Here is a 15221-nt window from a genome sequence, read left to right as displayed (position 1 = left end):
GCATATTTAGCGTGGACTAAATCGGTTAGCGTACCTTAATAAAAGGACCCCTAAGTATCTTTATAAAAAATTTGGCCTGTGATATAGCCTATGTTTTAGATTTCAACCCCTTATGTGATTGAGTTTGACACCCCTGCTGTAGAGGTAACCCTCAATTCCACATGGACTGCACTAGATTCTCTTTATAAGGTATGTGCAAACCCATTTTCATATGATACAGAAATATGAAAGTGATATTAATACTCAACTGGAGAAAATAAAAGACTTGGAACCGAATTTTCACAAGGTCCAAACAGTTCAAACTATCTCACAGGATAAGATGATGTTACAATGAAAATTTTGAGAAATTTACTCGATAATTGAATCTTAGACTCTTAAATTTTCCTAAGCTTCTTACTACTTTTTCTCGGGACTTATTTTATAGGTTTTTGAAAGACGTGTTTAAATAATCTGAAGAAAGTATTTCAGCTCTTCATAAGGTATATTTTCTGCCTAATCCTATAACACGTTCTAGTCTCAAGGCTGAAGATTCTATCATTGATGTATCAAAGTATATTGTCTTCTTCTTTCTCCTAGCTTCTCTATCAACCCCCAACCTCCATCCTTATTAGACCCCCCCCTCAATTAAGCCCAACATTAGATTCCTTCTCAAACCCCAATTCTCATTCTGATAGTTCTGAGCCCCTGTTCTTCTTTCCCCAGCAACATCCTCCTCTGGCATATACCCCCCATGTCAGATCATTTCTGCCATCACCCCTCTTTTGTTACCCCCAACCACCTTTTCACCTTTCAATCAGGGCCATTTTCCCTAGTACCTTTCTCTCTCACTCACCTTTTCCAGTCCCTTTCTTCCACCCAAGCTCTACCCCCTGCATTAGACCCATTTCTAAGTCCAACTTGCCCCCTTCTTAGCACCCCTTTTCTCATCCAATCCCAGTGTCAGTCCTCTTCTCCTACTTGCCTTGCACTTTAAAATCATTTGCAGAAAGGAGCATCTCTCACTGCTGCTGCTCTGTCTGTCCTCAATTTGAAGGAGCATGCAGAACCAGCTACCAGACCCAATTAATGGACTTCCTCAGGAATTTGAAATAATTAATAAAGCTCAGCTCTGATGTTACAAAAATTGTCCAAATAGCCACTGGAAATAATTCAAATTATTACAATTCTTCCTTAAATCACATATTAGGAGGACATAAACCCCCCCACCGCCAATCTTTTTATAGCCTAAATTAAAACAGGGTATGGGGTTGGGAGAAAGCTAGGGAACAGACCTAATTCTGTATGGGTTGGTAGACTACATTTACAAGCTGATTGTGTGGCTTGTAAGTCAGGGGATAAGGGAGAGAGAAAAAGAAGAAGTTATTATTGAAAGCTTTGCAGAAGCATCATATTTCTGAGTGTGAATTTAAACTTTGGGCAGCTTAGCTTAGATTGGGGATCAAGGCAGGACCATTGGGGTATGTCTTGCAGTTGCATGTGGAAATTATAGAATACTATCACTTATGCATACAACTGCCATCTGTAGGAACAGCCAGTTATAACAGCCTTTGACATGGCATGCCAACTTACACTTTATTCTGTAATGGCAATTTTGCACCTAATTGCTGCTATAGAATTATGTTTTTCTACCTGAGAGAATTGTAACTTTACCCCCCTTTTCCTTCTATATATGTCTGTCTTTAAGCTACATGTATGAAGAAATTTATAATGTGTTATAAGTATTTTAACTTTTTACTTGTGTCTTAAAACTGTCTGTCTTCTAAAAAGTTTTTTTAAAAAAATTGTTCATCGCTTAGAACGTTTGTATAGGCGATTCATCAAATAATAATAAACTTGAAACTTCACTTAGCACATGTATTGTTTGTGCTTAATTTTTGGCACACTTTCTTGAATTTATCCCAGAATGTAAAAAAATGTACATGTCTATGATATAGTACTACATACATGCATACAGTAATACATACATGTCTTAAAAGCATGTATATATTACTCAGAATTTCCAAATGTTGGTTATTAGAAATATGGATGACTACAATCACTATGAAAATCCAGTAAAAGTGTTCATGCGCCGTTAGCAAAATTTCTTACCTGTAACAGGTGTTCTCTAAAGACAGCAGGATATCAGTCCTTACACATGGGTGGTGATATCCGAAGGATTCCAGGCTGAAGAAATGTAAACAAAATTTACAGAACTGTCTAAAGTAGTGTACTTTACATGGTGTGGGACTTTTCACACATACATCACCATGAGGATCTACCTCCATGTCATATAAAGTAGAAGAGTAGCTGGTTGAGAACCATGGAAGTCAGGGTTCATAATTCCAACGATGCTCCTTGTGACCTTTGGTAGGATACTTAACCCTCCATTGCCTCAGATATAAACTTAGATTGCAAGCCCCCAGGGGATAAGGAAATCATATCTTATCTGAATGTAACTCATCCTGAACTACAACTGAACAAGTGTGATCTAAATTCAAATCAATAAAAATAGAGACCACCATAATTTTTAGGAAAACCCAGCTCCTAGGACAGGTGGGCATATTTTGAGAGTAAAGATTTGCTGTATTCAGAGGATATATGTTATGTACAGTAAGCAACTTTGCCTTCTATGAGAACAAGCAGAAATCACTGTCCTCACAAGTGAGAATCCCTAAGATCAGCCTTAACAGAAAAGGGGAAAATGAAAAGAAGAGAATGACAATGAGAAACAATGTTTTTTGTTTGTTTTTGTACGCAATAGGCCTTTAAAGTATTTTTCTTACACAAAGGCTATCTAGAAATAATAAAACTGGGCCCTACAAGGGATACAATTGACCAATAAACATCAAAGAGATATATGTGTTCTTGGATATTGTATATTCAAAAATTGATATTCCTTAGCTGTAATCACTCCATGCTGAGCTGAGGTATTTAGTAATGTACGGACCTCTTGACTGATTCCATTGATGGGATCTATTACTAGTACTACTTATCACATTGTACATTTTGACATTTATAGATGGTCCCTGCTCGGAAGAGCTTACAATCTAACTTGGACAGACATGACTTATAGGGTTGGGGATGCATAAACCAAGGTGAGAGGAGTTAGGTCGAAGAGGTGGGCTTTTAACTGGGTCTTGAATACTTCAAGAGACGGAACCCACTATAGGGATTTGGGCAGCTTGTTCCAAGCATTTGGTGAAGCAAGGCAGAAGGGAAAGAGTCTGAAGTTGGCAGTTGAAGAGGAGGGCACATAGGAGAGACCTACCAGCTGAGTGGAGCTCACAGGGGGGGTGGATCATAGGGGAGATAAATGAAGAAAGACAGTGAGGAGTAGCCAAGTGAATGCACTTGTAGGTCAGTAAGAGGAGTTTGAATTGTATTCGGAAACAGATGGGAAGCCAATGAAGTGACTTTAGGAGAAGTAACATGAGTATAGCGGCTCTCCCAGAAATATAAGTCGTGCAGCTGAATTCTGGATGGATTGGAGGGGAGCGAGATGGCTAAGCAGAAGGCCTAAGAATAGTGAGTTGCAGTAGTCTAAGCGCGAGGTGATGAGGGCATAGATAAGTGTTTTGGTAGTGTGCTCAGAGAAGAAGGGTCAGATTTTGGTAATGTTACAGAGGAAGAAGTGGTAGGTTTTAGCGATATGTTGTATCTGGGTGGTGAAGGAGAGACAGGAGTCAAAGATGACCCCAAGATTATGAGCAGACAAAACAGAAAGGTTGAGCGTGTTGTCCACAGAGACGGAGAACAGGGGAAGCGGAGAGGTGGGTTTAGGTGGGAAGATGAGCAACTCTGTTTTAGTCATATTTAACTGGGATCTCCTATCAACTCTTGATAACAATGTGAACCTTGTAAATACTGGCTCTTGTCTAAAATGACTGTTACTAGGGAATATACATTTTTGAATACACAGTATCCAACACCTTATATATATTTTGTCCCTAAGATCCATAAATCTCTTAATAACCCTCCAGGATATCCGATAGTTTCTGGATGTGGATCTATTTTATAACATTTATCACAATACGTACATCATTATTTAAAGGGATTAGTTCCACAGGTTGAATCATATTTGAGGGATTCACATTACATACAGATCTTACAGTTTATAGTTATTCCACCTGAATCACAGTTATGGTTGGTCACCTTGGATGTGGTGGTCTTATATACAAAATATTCTACAAAAAGAGAATTAATCATTTATAAATAACCTTATCTAAAAAAAAATTAATAAATTATTAATAGTGCTCAGTGATAGCCAATAAGAACTCAAAAGCATGAGGCAGGAAGGGAGGAGTGCTATCCTATATAATAAAACCCTTGCCATGCATGCGCACTTACCTGTGTGCTTCCGTGATCTCTGATCAGTAGGTCCGAGGCCAGCAGGAGTGCGTATGCGGCAGCCAGACAAATCGGAAAGCGGAGAAACACAGCACAGCCAGCGACTCCCCCCTCCCGCACCGCCAAAACCACCACCGCCAAAGCCTCCTCCTTCTCGCCGGCTCACCCATGTTTAAATTCAGAGAAAAGCACTGCACCGCGCTAACGCTAGCCTCGCCGTCTTCTGTCCACTGTGGCCCGCCCTCTCTGACTACTTCCTGTTTCCGCTAGGGTTGGCCGCAGTGAATAGAAGACGCCGAAGCCAGCGGTAGCGCGGTGCAGCACTTTTCTCTGAATTTAAACGTGGCGGCTGGAAAGGGGGTGGCGGGAAATGCTGCTGCACAGGGAAGGCCGGGAAATGCTGCTGCTGCACAGGAAAGGCCGGGAAATGCTGCTGGCTGCACAGGGAAGTGTGTGTGTGTGTGTGTAGGGGGGGAAATGCTGCTGCAGCACAGGGAAGGGTAGGAAATGCTGCTGCTGCACAGGGAAGTGTGTGTGTGTGTGTGTGGGAATGCTGCTTCTGCACAGGGAAGGCCGGGAAATGCTTCTGCTGCACAGGGAAGGGTGGGAGGGAAATGCTGCTGCTGCACAGGGAAGTGGAGGGGACAGAGAGGGAAAGGGGGCCTGGGAGCAATCTTGGTTTGCTTTGGGGGAGGGGAGACAGAAGGGGGCCATGGAGAGACAGAAAGACAGGCAGGCAGGCAGCGCATTAGAACGAAAGACAGACACAAAGACAGCAGGCAGGGAGAGAGACAGAAAGAAAGAAAGACAGACAGGGTGCCAGAGAGAGAACCAGAAAGAAAGAAGGACAGACAGCGGGAGGGAGAAAGACAGAAAGAAAGGAAGAGAGAGACAGGGGCAGGGAAAGAAAGAAAGACAGACAGACATATATTCTAGCACCCGTTAATGTAACGGGCTTAAACACTAGTGATGTACATAAGCCTGAACTGGCAGAGACTGTATCCTCATGCTTTTGAGTTCTTATTGGCTATCACTGAGCACTATTAATAATTTATTAATTTATTTTTTTAGTTAAGGTTATTTATAAATGATAAATTCTCTTTTTGTAGAATATTTTAAATAATTTTTTAGAGAATTTAGTATTATAATTTAATACTCCGATTGGATTTATGGTCTTATATACAAACATTCCTCAATTGTAGGCTGTACAAACAGCAGAATATTATTTATCACAATTGTCCATATCAGGTGATAAATTAAATATGTTGAAAGCTATGATCACATTAGTTATCACAAGAAATTATTTTCAATTTGAGGAACAGTTTATTTACAAGTAAAAGGAGTCGCTATGGGAGCGACAGTAGCGCCATCAGTGGCCTGTCTATATATGACATTATTTGAAAAGCGTTATATTTATCTAAGCATATATGCACTGCATATTGTATCATGGAAGCGATATATTGATGATGATATCTTGACATGGCAGGGGTCTTTACAAAAATTTGGTTGACCCTAATATTAAATTTGAAAGCAAATCCCATCATGAGCAAGTTCAAAATTTTTGGATATACAAGTTTATTTTTCTTCAGGACAGGGATTTCAAACTAGTCTGTACAGAAAAAACACAAGTTATCCTAAGATCCTGTGAGACAATATCCCTACAGGACAATTTTTGCGGGTGAGACGGATATGTTCTTCCGTGAAGGATTTCAAACATCAAGCCAATGGCTTGGCATCCCGGTTCCATCAGAGAGGTTATTTTCAAAAGACTAGTAAGAAAGCCTACAAGATGACTTTATATACACACAGAGAATGGTTTCAAAGTGAATCTACAAGGGACCAATAAAGACCCCTAATCCTTTGGTTTGTGTACTGCCTTATACCTCCCAAGCATATGATACAAGCTATAATTTAAAAATATTGGCATGTTTTAGGAGTGCACCCTGCACTACAGGCATTTCCAAAATTTGCTTACACTAGGAACAGGAATTTGGGAAAAATGTTAGTGGCTCCAAAACATGAGCAAGACATAAATCCAGGACATTTTAAGTGTGGCCAATGCAGTTTGTGCATTTGCATTTCAGACACAGCAAATGAAGACTCCACATAGTGAATGTAATTTTATACTATGGAGCCAAATAGACTGTAAAATCTCAGGAGTTGTTTACTGCATTATTTGTCCTTGTGGTTTATACTATATAGGACAAACAAAACATCAGATTAGAACCTGCATCTTGGAACATTTGAGTACGATTAGAATTGGAAGAATGGAAGCACCTCTTACAGGCCCATTGGAAGGCTTTGAACCACTGGGTGGACCAATTGATATTTGCAGTATTATTTAAAGTACACAACAATTCAGGGGGGAATATATCCCATGTTCTCATCTATAAGGAACAAAGACTGATCTATGAATGGAATTGGCCCCATATGAGCTAAGCCATGAAACAGAATGGCCTTCTAGTTAAAAAATGAAGGGATTTGTCAGCAAGATTAACACATGGACAGTAATACATCATGGGAGATAACCTCAGTCTTTCTTTTTAAAGGCTGGTGGCTTTTAACTCCTGGTGAATGAGAAGTCAGGCTCAGATAAGTGGAATCTGGAGTGGTGTGCTGCCTAAATTTTATATTCTTGTATTATTAACAATGATGATCGTAGTTTGATTTCTTACAAAGGAAATACATTTATTAAAAATATGGGTTCTGGGCAGGGTTACCAGATTTTCCGTTTGGAAAATCTAGACCCTCTACACCCGCCCCAAGCCCACCCAATTCCACTCATCCCTGCCCCACTATGCCCCAGTCCCGCCCTAGCCCCTGACCCCCGCTATCTGCTCTTGTCAGGCAGGAGCACATCTGCCCATCTGATTTGTTCCAAGATTTTCAAAACCCGGATAAAGTACTGGGTTTTGAAAAGCTGTCCGGAACTCCAGACATGTCCTCAAAAGGAGGACATGTCCGGGGAAATCCGGATATCTGGTAACCCTAGTTCTGGGAATGAATATTTTATGCAAAATGGTCCTGGTGTCTATCTTTTCTCTGTTCTCCCCCAGGTCCAGCATCAGACCCCTTTCTACCCCTAGCCAGTTCAGTATTTCTCTCTCCCTTTCCTGCCCCCCCCTTGAAGATAAGCTTTACGGCCCCTTCCCCAACTTCTGTCCTGGCCCCAAAATGTTTAACACTATCCCTTTATGGCACTTGGTTCTAGCATCTGTACACCCCTCCCTCTCATGGTCCAATTGCTATCTTTTTAGCACACCCCTCCCCAAGTCCAGCATCTTACCCCTCTCTCCCCCTCTGACCACCCCCAGGCCAGTTCAGTGAACCTAGATCCAAAATCTCTCCCATCCTGCTCCCCCCTCATATTGCATTCAGGCTTTAGGGGTCCCTCCCCAACTTATGCCCTGCCCCCTGAATATCTAACACTAACTGGGGTGCAGCGCTCCAATTCCTCCTCCAATGTCGCTGCAACTCCATTCTACCTAACTCCAAGGATCCACCACACTTTGCAATGGGCCACTGCAGAAAGCATGCCAATAGCTGTCTCTCTCTAACTGACAAGAGCCTTTTCTCTGCCATACCCGCCTCTCTGATGCAACTTCCTGTGGGCAGGTGTGGCAAAAGTAAAGGCTCCGCTGGCCAGAGGTACACTCTTTCTGCTGTGACCTGCTGCAAAGTGTGAATGATTCTTGGGGGAGGAGAGGGGAGCTGCAGCAACGTTGACCTGGGCATGAGGGGAGACAGCTGAAGCACTGAACCCTGGTAGTCCACATAGCAAGGCTCTGTAGTCTGCTGCAGTCCGCTGTTTCAGTAGTCCTGCTATAAAGGAATGGATTTATTTTCTGCATGGTAGTGCCAACTATAAATAGATTAAGCCTTAAGTAAGCTTCACACCTAACTGCAATAGCGGTAGAAAGTGTCATGGCAGTTTTTATGTTAGATAAGGAAATGGCAAAACTCTCCTATTTTTAACTATAAACTTTCTATTATAGGTTCTCCCAGAGGAATGAGATACATTATTAAGTAGATTTAACAGATTAAAAGTTACTGGGATCTCTCGGAGAGAGAAAGAGATAATGGTTACTGCGGATGGGAAGACTAGATGGGCCATTTGGCCTTTATCTGACATCATGTTTCTATGTTACTACCTTAAGTTATGAGGTCTATGGCCCTGAAGCTGGAGTACACAAGCATTCCCTGATTATGCACGATTAAAGTTGTTAAAGAGCACAACCTGATAAGATCCCCTTTAGGGACAACTCTTCTAGGTATGGAAACCAGATCTGTTTCTACCAATATGATCCGTTCTGTTTTAGAACAACTTTTGTCACTAGAGGAATAGAAGAATACACATAAAGATGGTCGTCAGCATCTGAGTCTAATTTGCCTTGTGATCCTATCCTCAGATAGAACTGAGAAATCTTCTTGTTCAAAGGAGATACAAATACTGTAGATTCACCAGTCATGTAATATTTCACTTGCTACCTTTTTTTCCAGGGACCTTTGTAGGACTGAATTCAGTTTATCAGCCAACTAGGATGTTGTCCTTTCCTGTTTAGGTAGGTGCCTGTGAGAGTCATCCCTTTTAGAGATGGCCCAGTTCTACATCCTGACAGTCACCCAACACAGGAGGTACAATTATGTTTCTCCCTGTTTACAGGGCCGATACAAAGCTATTATTGAGTACACTAGGCAAACCTTATGCCATCTTCTCCCCTCAATTAAATTTTAGGTTGTTTCTGTGCCCCTCCCTTCTTCCCAACAATCAAAATCACCCACCACACTCCTGGATAAATGGACTATTTGAAAACTAGCATTCTTCCTTTTGGTAAAAATACTCCCTGCTGCTTCTTTGAGTTCGTGTGGCTGTCAAGACATATTGTTTCATTCATAGCTTGATATATATTGTTTATTCATAGCTTGATATACCGGCCATCACAGGTATCTGGTCGGTTTACAATAATAGGAATAATAAAGAAAAAAAAATAGAAAATATTAAAATTACTTAAAAAGAATAAAAATTAAAATATGAATAGGGGGAATATGGTCAAGACAAGGATGTAATTTGGATGGTTGGGAGAACAAAAGGAGAAAGAGGGATGGGAGGATTTTAAATACATTGTATAAAATAAAAATAAAAGGAAGGAGAGAGGGGAGGGATAAAACAAGAAGGGAAGGGGGATGTTGCTTCTCCATTTATTGTTGGGGTTTTTTTTTTCATTTTTCCTTAAGTTCTCAATTGGAATTTTGGTAGGTGTCTTTAAATAGAAATGTTTTAAGGTGTGTTTTGAACTTGTTTAGGGAATTTTCAGAGTGGAGGTGTGGTGGAATTATGTTCCAAAGCGAAGGCGCAACTGCAGAAAAAATGGTGTTTCTAGTATAGTATAAATCCTTGATTGAGGAGACTGTCAATAAGTTCTGATTAGTGGATCTAAGGGCCCTAGGGTGGGAGGTTCTGATTTTGAAGACGAGATGGAGGATCTTATAAGTTGTTCTATGAGAGACTGGTAGCCAGTGAGATTCTCAAAGAAGCACGGTAATGTGATCATATTTTTTGGCTTTGTAGATTAGTTTGACCGCATTTGACGAGTTTCCTTTTGGGTTATTCCATGGTAGAGTGAGTTGCAATAGTCTATGTGTTTCACGCAGCGAGTGGTGGACACCTGCAATGCTCTCCCAGAGGAAGTAATTGCAGAATCCACTGTTCTAGGATTTAAGGGTAAACTATTATTTTTAAGTAGAAATAGAATCCTTTGAGATTTTGTTATATTCAATGAAAGTCTATTGGTTTGAAGCCAGAAGCTAATTTTGTCTAATTTGAGATTAATTTCTTTAATGTCATTAATATTAGCTGGGTTGATAGGGTGAAGGAGTTGAATATTGTCGGCGTAGGCGAAAGGGGTGAATCCAATGGACTGAGCAAGAGTCAGAAGAGGGGCTAGGAAGATATTGAATAGAAGCGGGGAAAGAATTGAACCTTGAGGAACACTGTATTTTTGGAAGACTGGTGAGGAGAAAGTTCCTTTGGAGTGAATTCGAAAGTTCCGGTCAGCGAAGTAGGAGGAGAACCAGAGAAGAGCTGAATCGGTTATGCCACTGTTTTCCAGACGAGTGAGAAGTAAGTCGTGGTCAATCGTGTCAAAGACAGCGATAGATCAAGGGAAATTAAGAGAACTGATTTTCTATGATCATGATAGTAGTATATAGTAGTGGTGAGACCAAGGAGAGACAATTCAATCGAGTAGTTTGAGCGAAACCCAGTTTGGTTTGGGTGAAGGACACTCGTTTGTTCAAAGAATTCGATGATCTGGTGAAAAACAATTTTTCGGTTTGTTTGGCGATGAAAGGTAAGTTGGCGATGGGTCGGTAGTTGACAGTTTGTGTTTCATCCAGGTTTGTGTTTTTTAATTTGGGGAAAACTAGAGCCGATTTCCAAGATTTTGGAACAACGTTGGTTGAAAGACTTTGGGTGATCATTTCTAGCAGATATGGACCAAATGATGGGAATTTTTTTTTTTATATTGTAGGTGGAATATTCTCTAATGGGTTGTTAGAAGTGTTCATAGATTGGAAAGTGGTGATCTTGGTTCAAAGAAACTGAGGGATTTAAAAGAGAGATGTTGTTGAAATTTGATCTAATATCTTTTATTTCTTGGTCAAAGTAATTGGCCAGATCTGTTGCTGGGGGTGGGTTCGATGTAGTTGGGATTTTTTTTTGTTTTTGGATAGTGCGAAAGAGATCAAATATAATGCTGAGGTATTGCGGACTGTTATGCATTTTGAGTAATATTCTTTTTTTGCGGTTTGTAGTGAGTGTTTGTAAAGAGTTGCTAATTCTTTATATTGGTGGAGAGAAAGGGTAGAATGTTTTGCCATTTGTGTTCTGAGGAACGGAGTTGGAGGCGTAGAAGTTTCAGGTTTTCTGTAAACCATGGTTTCTTTTTGGGGTATGAGTGATGTATTCTTTGCTGGATAGGGGCTAGTATATCGATGAGTGAGTTTGTTTTGTTATTCCAGACAGCTGATTGTTCTTCAGATTCTCTGGCACAAGCTTCTGCCCTAGGTGACTGTCTAGTCGTGCTAAATGGCTGGGCTGATCCTGCCTATCTATTACTACTTGATTGTCACCTGGATTAAGGTTATTTTGTTGAGGACTGATCTCCGACAGCCTTTAGAGCATTTCAGATTACAGTACACGTCACTCTAGTAAATTTACCTAATGGAATTTTTTCTAAGCAGGCCAGAAGCCCTGGGAGTGGATCATAATATGTGAGATCCTCATTCCAGTTGGGACTTATCCATTGTTAGGACAAGATCAGTTGGAAGTATATGGAAAGGCATGCCTTTACCATATTTAATTGGATTAACCACCAGGATAGGGAATCTCATGTCTCATGTCAGACTTCCCAAAACCTGCAGTTTTGTCCATGTTTGGAAAGCCCCACCACACATGCTCAGAGGCCCTCCAGACCCGGCGTGGATGAAGAGATAAGGCTTTGTGGGGGCGGGGCTAGGGGCAGAACTGGGTGGGGTATGGAGCAGAACTGGGTGTGGCCATGTGTCCAGGATTTTTTTTGCTTCATATATGGTAACCCTAACTGATACTGTATAGGGTACATAAGGCTTTTCACATATTGAGATATATTGAGAGGAATATACTGTATACTATTAAAGCAATAAGGCCCAACTCCTCAACATGTCACATGCTGACATCTGCTGACTGCTTATTTCTTTGGGGCATTCTTTCCAAATTTGTAAATGCACTTATAGTAATGAATTTCACTCCTAAGTCAAGATATGTGAAGTATGATGTCAATCTCTCAAATTCACTGCTAATGCTCACCATTCTTCCATTATGGTGATCTTTTTACATGCAAGTAAAGCTTTGGCCTAAGTTATGTGGGATTTGCTCTCGTTTCCCATAACCGGCTCAAAGTGCTGGGAGGGTGGCAACACATGACATACCAACTGCAGGGAGACCAAAGACCTATTGGCTGGATACCATCAAGAATGACATGGGAATGAACATCAAGCAATTGAAAGAAGCCGTGGAAAACTGAATGGAGAATAGTAGTAGTAGTAGTAGTAGTGAGATTTGGGATAAATGTACTACATATCTTTGAGATTCTGATATTTGGATGTTTGTCCTCACTGACTATTTCACCTTTCTAAAATGTGCTCTTGACTAGCCAAATGTCCAGGTAGAAAAAAAACATGCACCACCAGTTTGCATCGCAGCTTGGCATTTCATGAATAAGTAAAAATGAAGGACAGTATATAATGCTTAAGTGGTGTTTCCCTATTAGGGATATGCAATATTTCCTATGACTTAAATATAACTTTATATGGGTGTAAGTTTCCTTCAGATCCAGGGAACAAAGTCAGTCTCCTTTTTGGAGGAAAGGCATTTAGGAGGCAATGTTATAACTGGCACCCCATTTTAGGCTCTTCAGTGCCACAGGGTGAGAGCCTATTCTATAATAGCATTTGGACACCTGGATTCCATTATAGAATACCAGCATAATCCAGCATCAGTACGCCTAAATATTTATGTGCCTCCAGTTACATCTACCAGAGACCTGGAATAACGGCAGTGGCATAAATGCAGCAAGAATGCAAATAACAAACAGAAAAACTGATACTGGATCTGGTGCTTACAAATGTGTAGTGTGCCTCTAATATCCGAGTGGGTGCCCATCTGGGAAGTAATGATCATTAAATGGTTTGGTTTGATATAACAGCTAAAGTGGATGGCAGCCACACAATATTCAAAGTCCTATATTTCAAAATGTACAGACTTTAGTAAAGAAGAAAGAGCTGATAGGATGGGAGGACATAAGAGTAGTGGAAAAATAGGGTCCAAGCTGAAAGGAGCAATAAAAATGGCTACTGACCTTTATGTGAGGAAAATAAATAAAATAAAAAGGAAACCGATATAGTTCTTCAAACTAGTGGCGGAGAAAATAAAGGCAGAAGAGTTTGGGTTCCTAAAATTAAAAAAAACTCAAGAGGTGGAGTACAGAAAGGAATACCAGATGAGACTGAAAGAAGCCAAGAAAGAGATTTACCTGGCGATAGCACAAAAGGTTAGAAATGTAAAAAAAAAAATAAAAAAAATGAAAGGAGGAAGACAAAAAAATGGAATTGTGATAGTGAAAGAAGTTAAGAACCACTAAGGAGCGTGATGAGGGAAAAACAAACGTGCTAAACAAATACTTCTGTTCTGCTTAAATCCTGGTGAAGGACCACTATTGGTTGGCATACATACGTGAGAATGGAATGAAAACAATGCCGTTTATGGAAGAAAGTATCTATGAATAAGTTGAAAAATTGAAGGTGGACAAAGCCATGGGACTGGATGGGATCAATCCCAGGATATTGAAGGAGCTCAGAGAGATTCTGGCGAGTCCTCTTAAAAATTTTTCAATAAATCTTTGTAGATGGGAGTAGTTCCATGGGATTGGAGAAGAGCAGATGTGATCCCTCTTCACAAAAGTAGTCACAGAGATGAAGCAGGGAAACTACAGGCTGAGAAGTCTCATTTCAATTATGCTGAAGGAAAGGACAGTGAATTTCCTAGAATCTAAAATGTTACAAGATTCAAGGCAACATGGTTTTACTAAAGATAAATTGTGTCAAATGATCTGGGTTGAATTCTTTGACTGGGCGACCAGATAACTGGATTGAGGACATGCGATAGATTTAATTTATTTAGATTTCAGCAAAACCTTTGACATGGTTCCTCATAGAAGGCTCTTGAATAAACTTGATGGGTTGAAGTTAGGACCCAAAGTGGTGAACTGGATTAAAACTGGTTGATGGACAGAGGCCAGAGGGTGGTGTTAATTCGCTCAGAGGAAGGAAAAGTGAGTACTGAAATTGGTGCTGGGGCCAATTCTTTTCAATGTGTTTATAAGCAACATTGCCAAAGGGTTTAAAGATAAGGTCTGCCTTTTTGCAGATGATCCGTGGCGAACCTAGCATATGTGACACCCAGGGTCAATCATTTTTAGCACCCCCTCCTCTATTTGAAAAACATGATTTTTAGTAATAATCCACAACTCACACAAGAGTGTACCTAAGAAAATGCAGTGTCTTACACACTGCAGTAAGCACTAGAACATCAATACACTCATTGTAAAACTAAACAAGCCAGATTAGTTCAGATCGATCCTGCACAGTCAGTGCTAATAGAAAACCATGTCTTTCATACACACAGAACACAGTGACATCCTTGCCCAGTATGGAATAAGTAATTACAAACTAAAAACAGAAATATGTAGACAAAGTTAAACTGAAACACCAAGAAGTCACTGTATACAAAGCAACACCATAGAAACAGTGATACATGTCCCTTAACCTTTTCCTATCGTAATAAATTTTATGTTACACTGGTTCCAATCGTAATTATTTTAGCAAAGTTTTGTATTATTCACCATTATCATTTACGGCTATTATAAACATAATGTAAATAAGTCATAAGTCAGTAAATTCAAATATTTTGTGTTACTGGCTCTTTATTAGTCCATACAGACTGTTTATCCACTGTCTGTCATTTTTGGAATGTCCCGTCATCTGGGACACACAATAGGAAAAGGTTAATACTGTGCAAAATAAACACATTTTAGAAACCATTTACACAAAATCGAAAATGAACACCGATTCTAAATTTACTCATTAAATCATAACACTTAATTAAATTAATTTAAATTCTACGGGGACAAGCCTCATACTTAGGAGTACATCTTCCCATACTGGGACTTCTTCAAGAGAAGAATGAATTGTTCTCTTGCCTCCTTATATCATCACCGGCTTATTCCCCACCTCCCTACCAACTTATTTAATTTACTAGCTTTATAGCCCGTTACATTAACGGGTGCTAGAATATATGT

General features: G+C 40.1%; 1 protein-coding gene across 12 annotated transcripts in view; it reads right to left on the bottom strand.

Annotated features, from left to right (window-relative positions):
• NCOA1 (nuclear receptor coactivator 1) overlaps positions 1 to 15221 on the bottom strand; it is a 631796-nt gene that overhangs the window by 55537 nt on the left and 561038 nt on the right. Inside the window, exon 22 of one of the 12 annotated variants that reach the window (XM_033939871.1) lies at positions 2107 to 2163. The exons of 10 other annotated variants lie outside the window; for them this stretch is intronic. In XM_033939871.1, the coding sequence (XP_033795762.1) occupies positions 2122 to 2163 (42 nt within the window). In that variant the 3' untranslated portion in view covers positions 2107 to 2121. Of the gene's footprint in view, positions 1 to 2106; positions 2164 to 15221 lie in introns of those variants that run through there. One more of the 12 variants, XR_004538965.1, reaches the window with a different exon arrangement.

The sequence above is a fragment of the Geotrypetes seraphini genome, chromosome 3 (assembly GCF_902459505.1).
Source record: "Geotrypetes seraphini chromosome 3, aGeoSer1.1, whole genome shotgun sequence".
Classification (NCBI taxonomy): Eukaryota; Metazoa; Chordata; class Amphibia; order Gymnophiona; family Dermophiidae; genus Geotrypetes; species Geotrypetes seraphini.
Note: the sequence above shows the minus strand (reverse complement) of the source record. Positions and strands in the feature narration are given on the sequence as shown.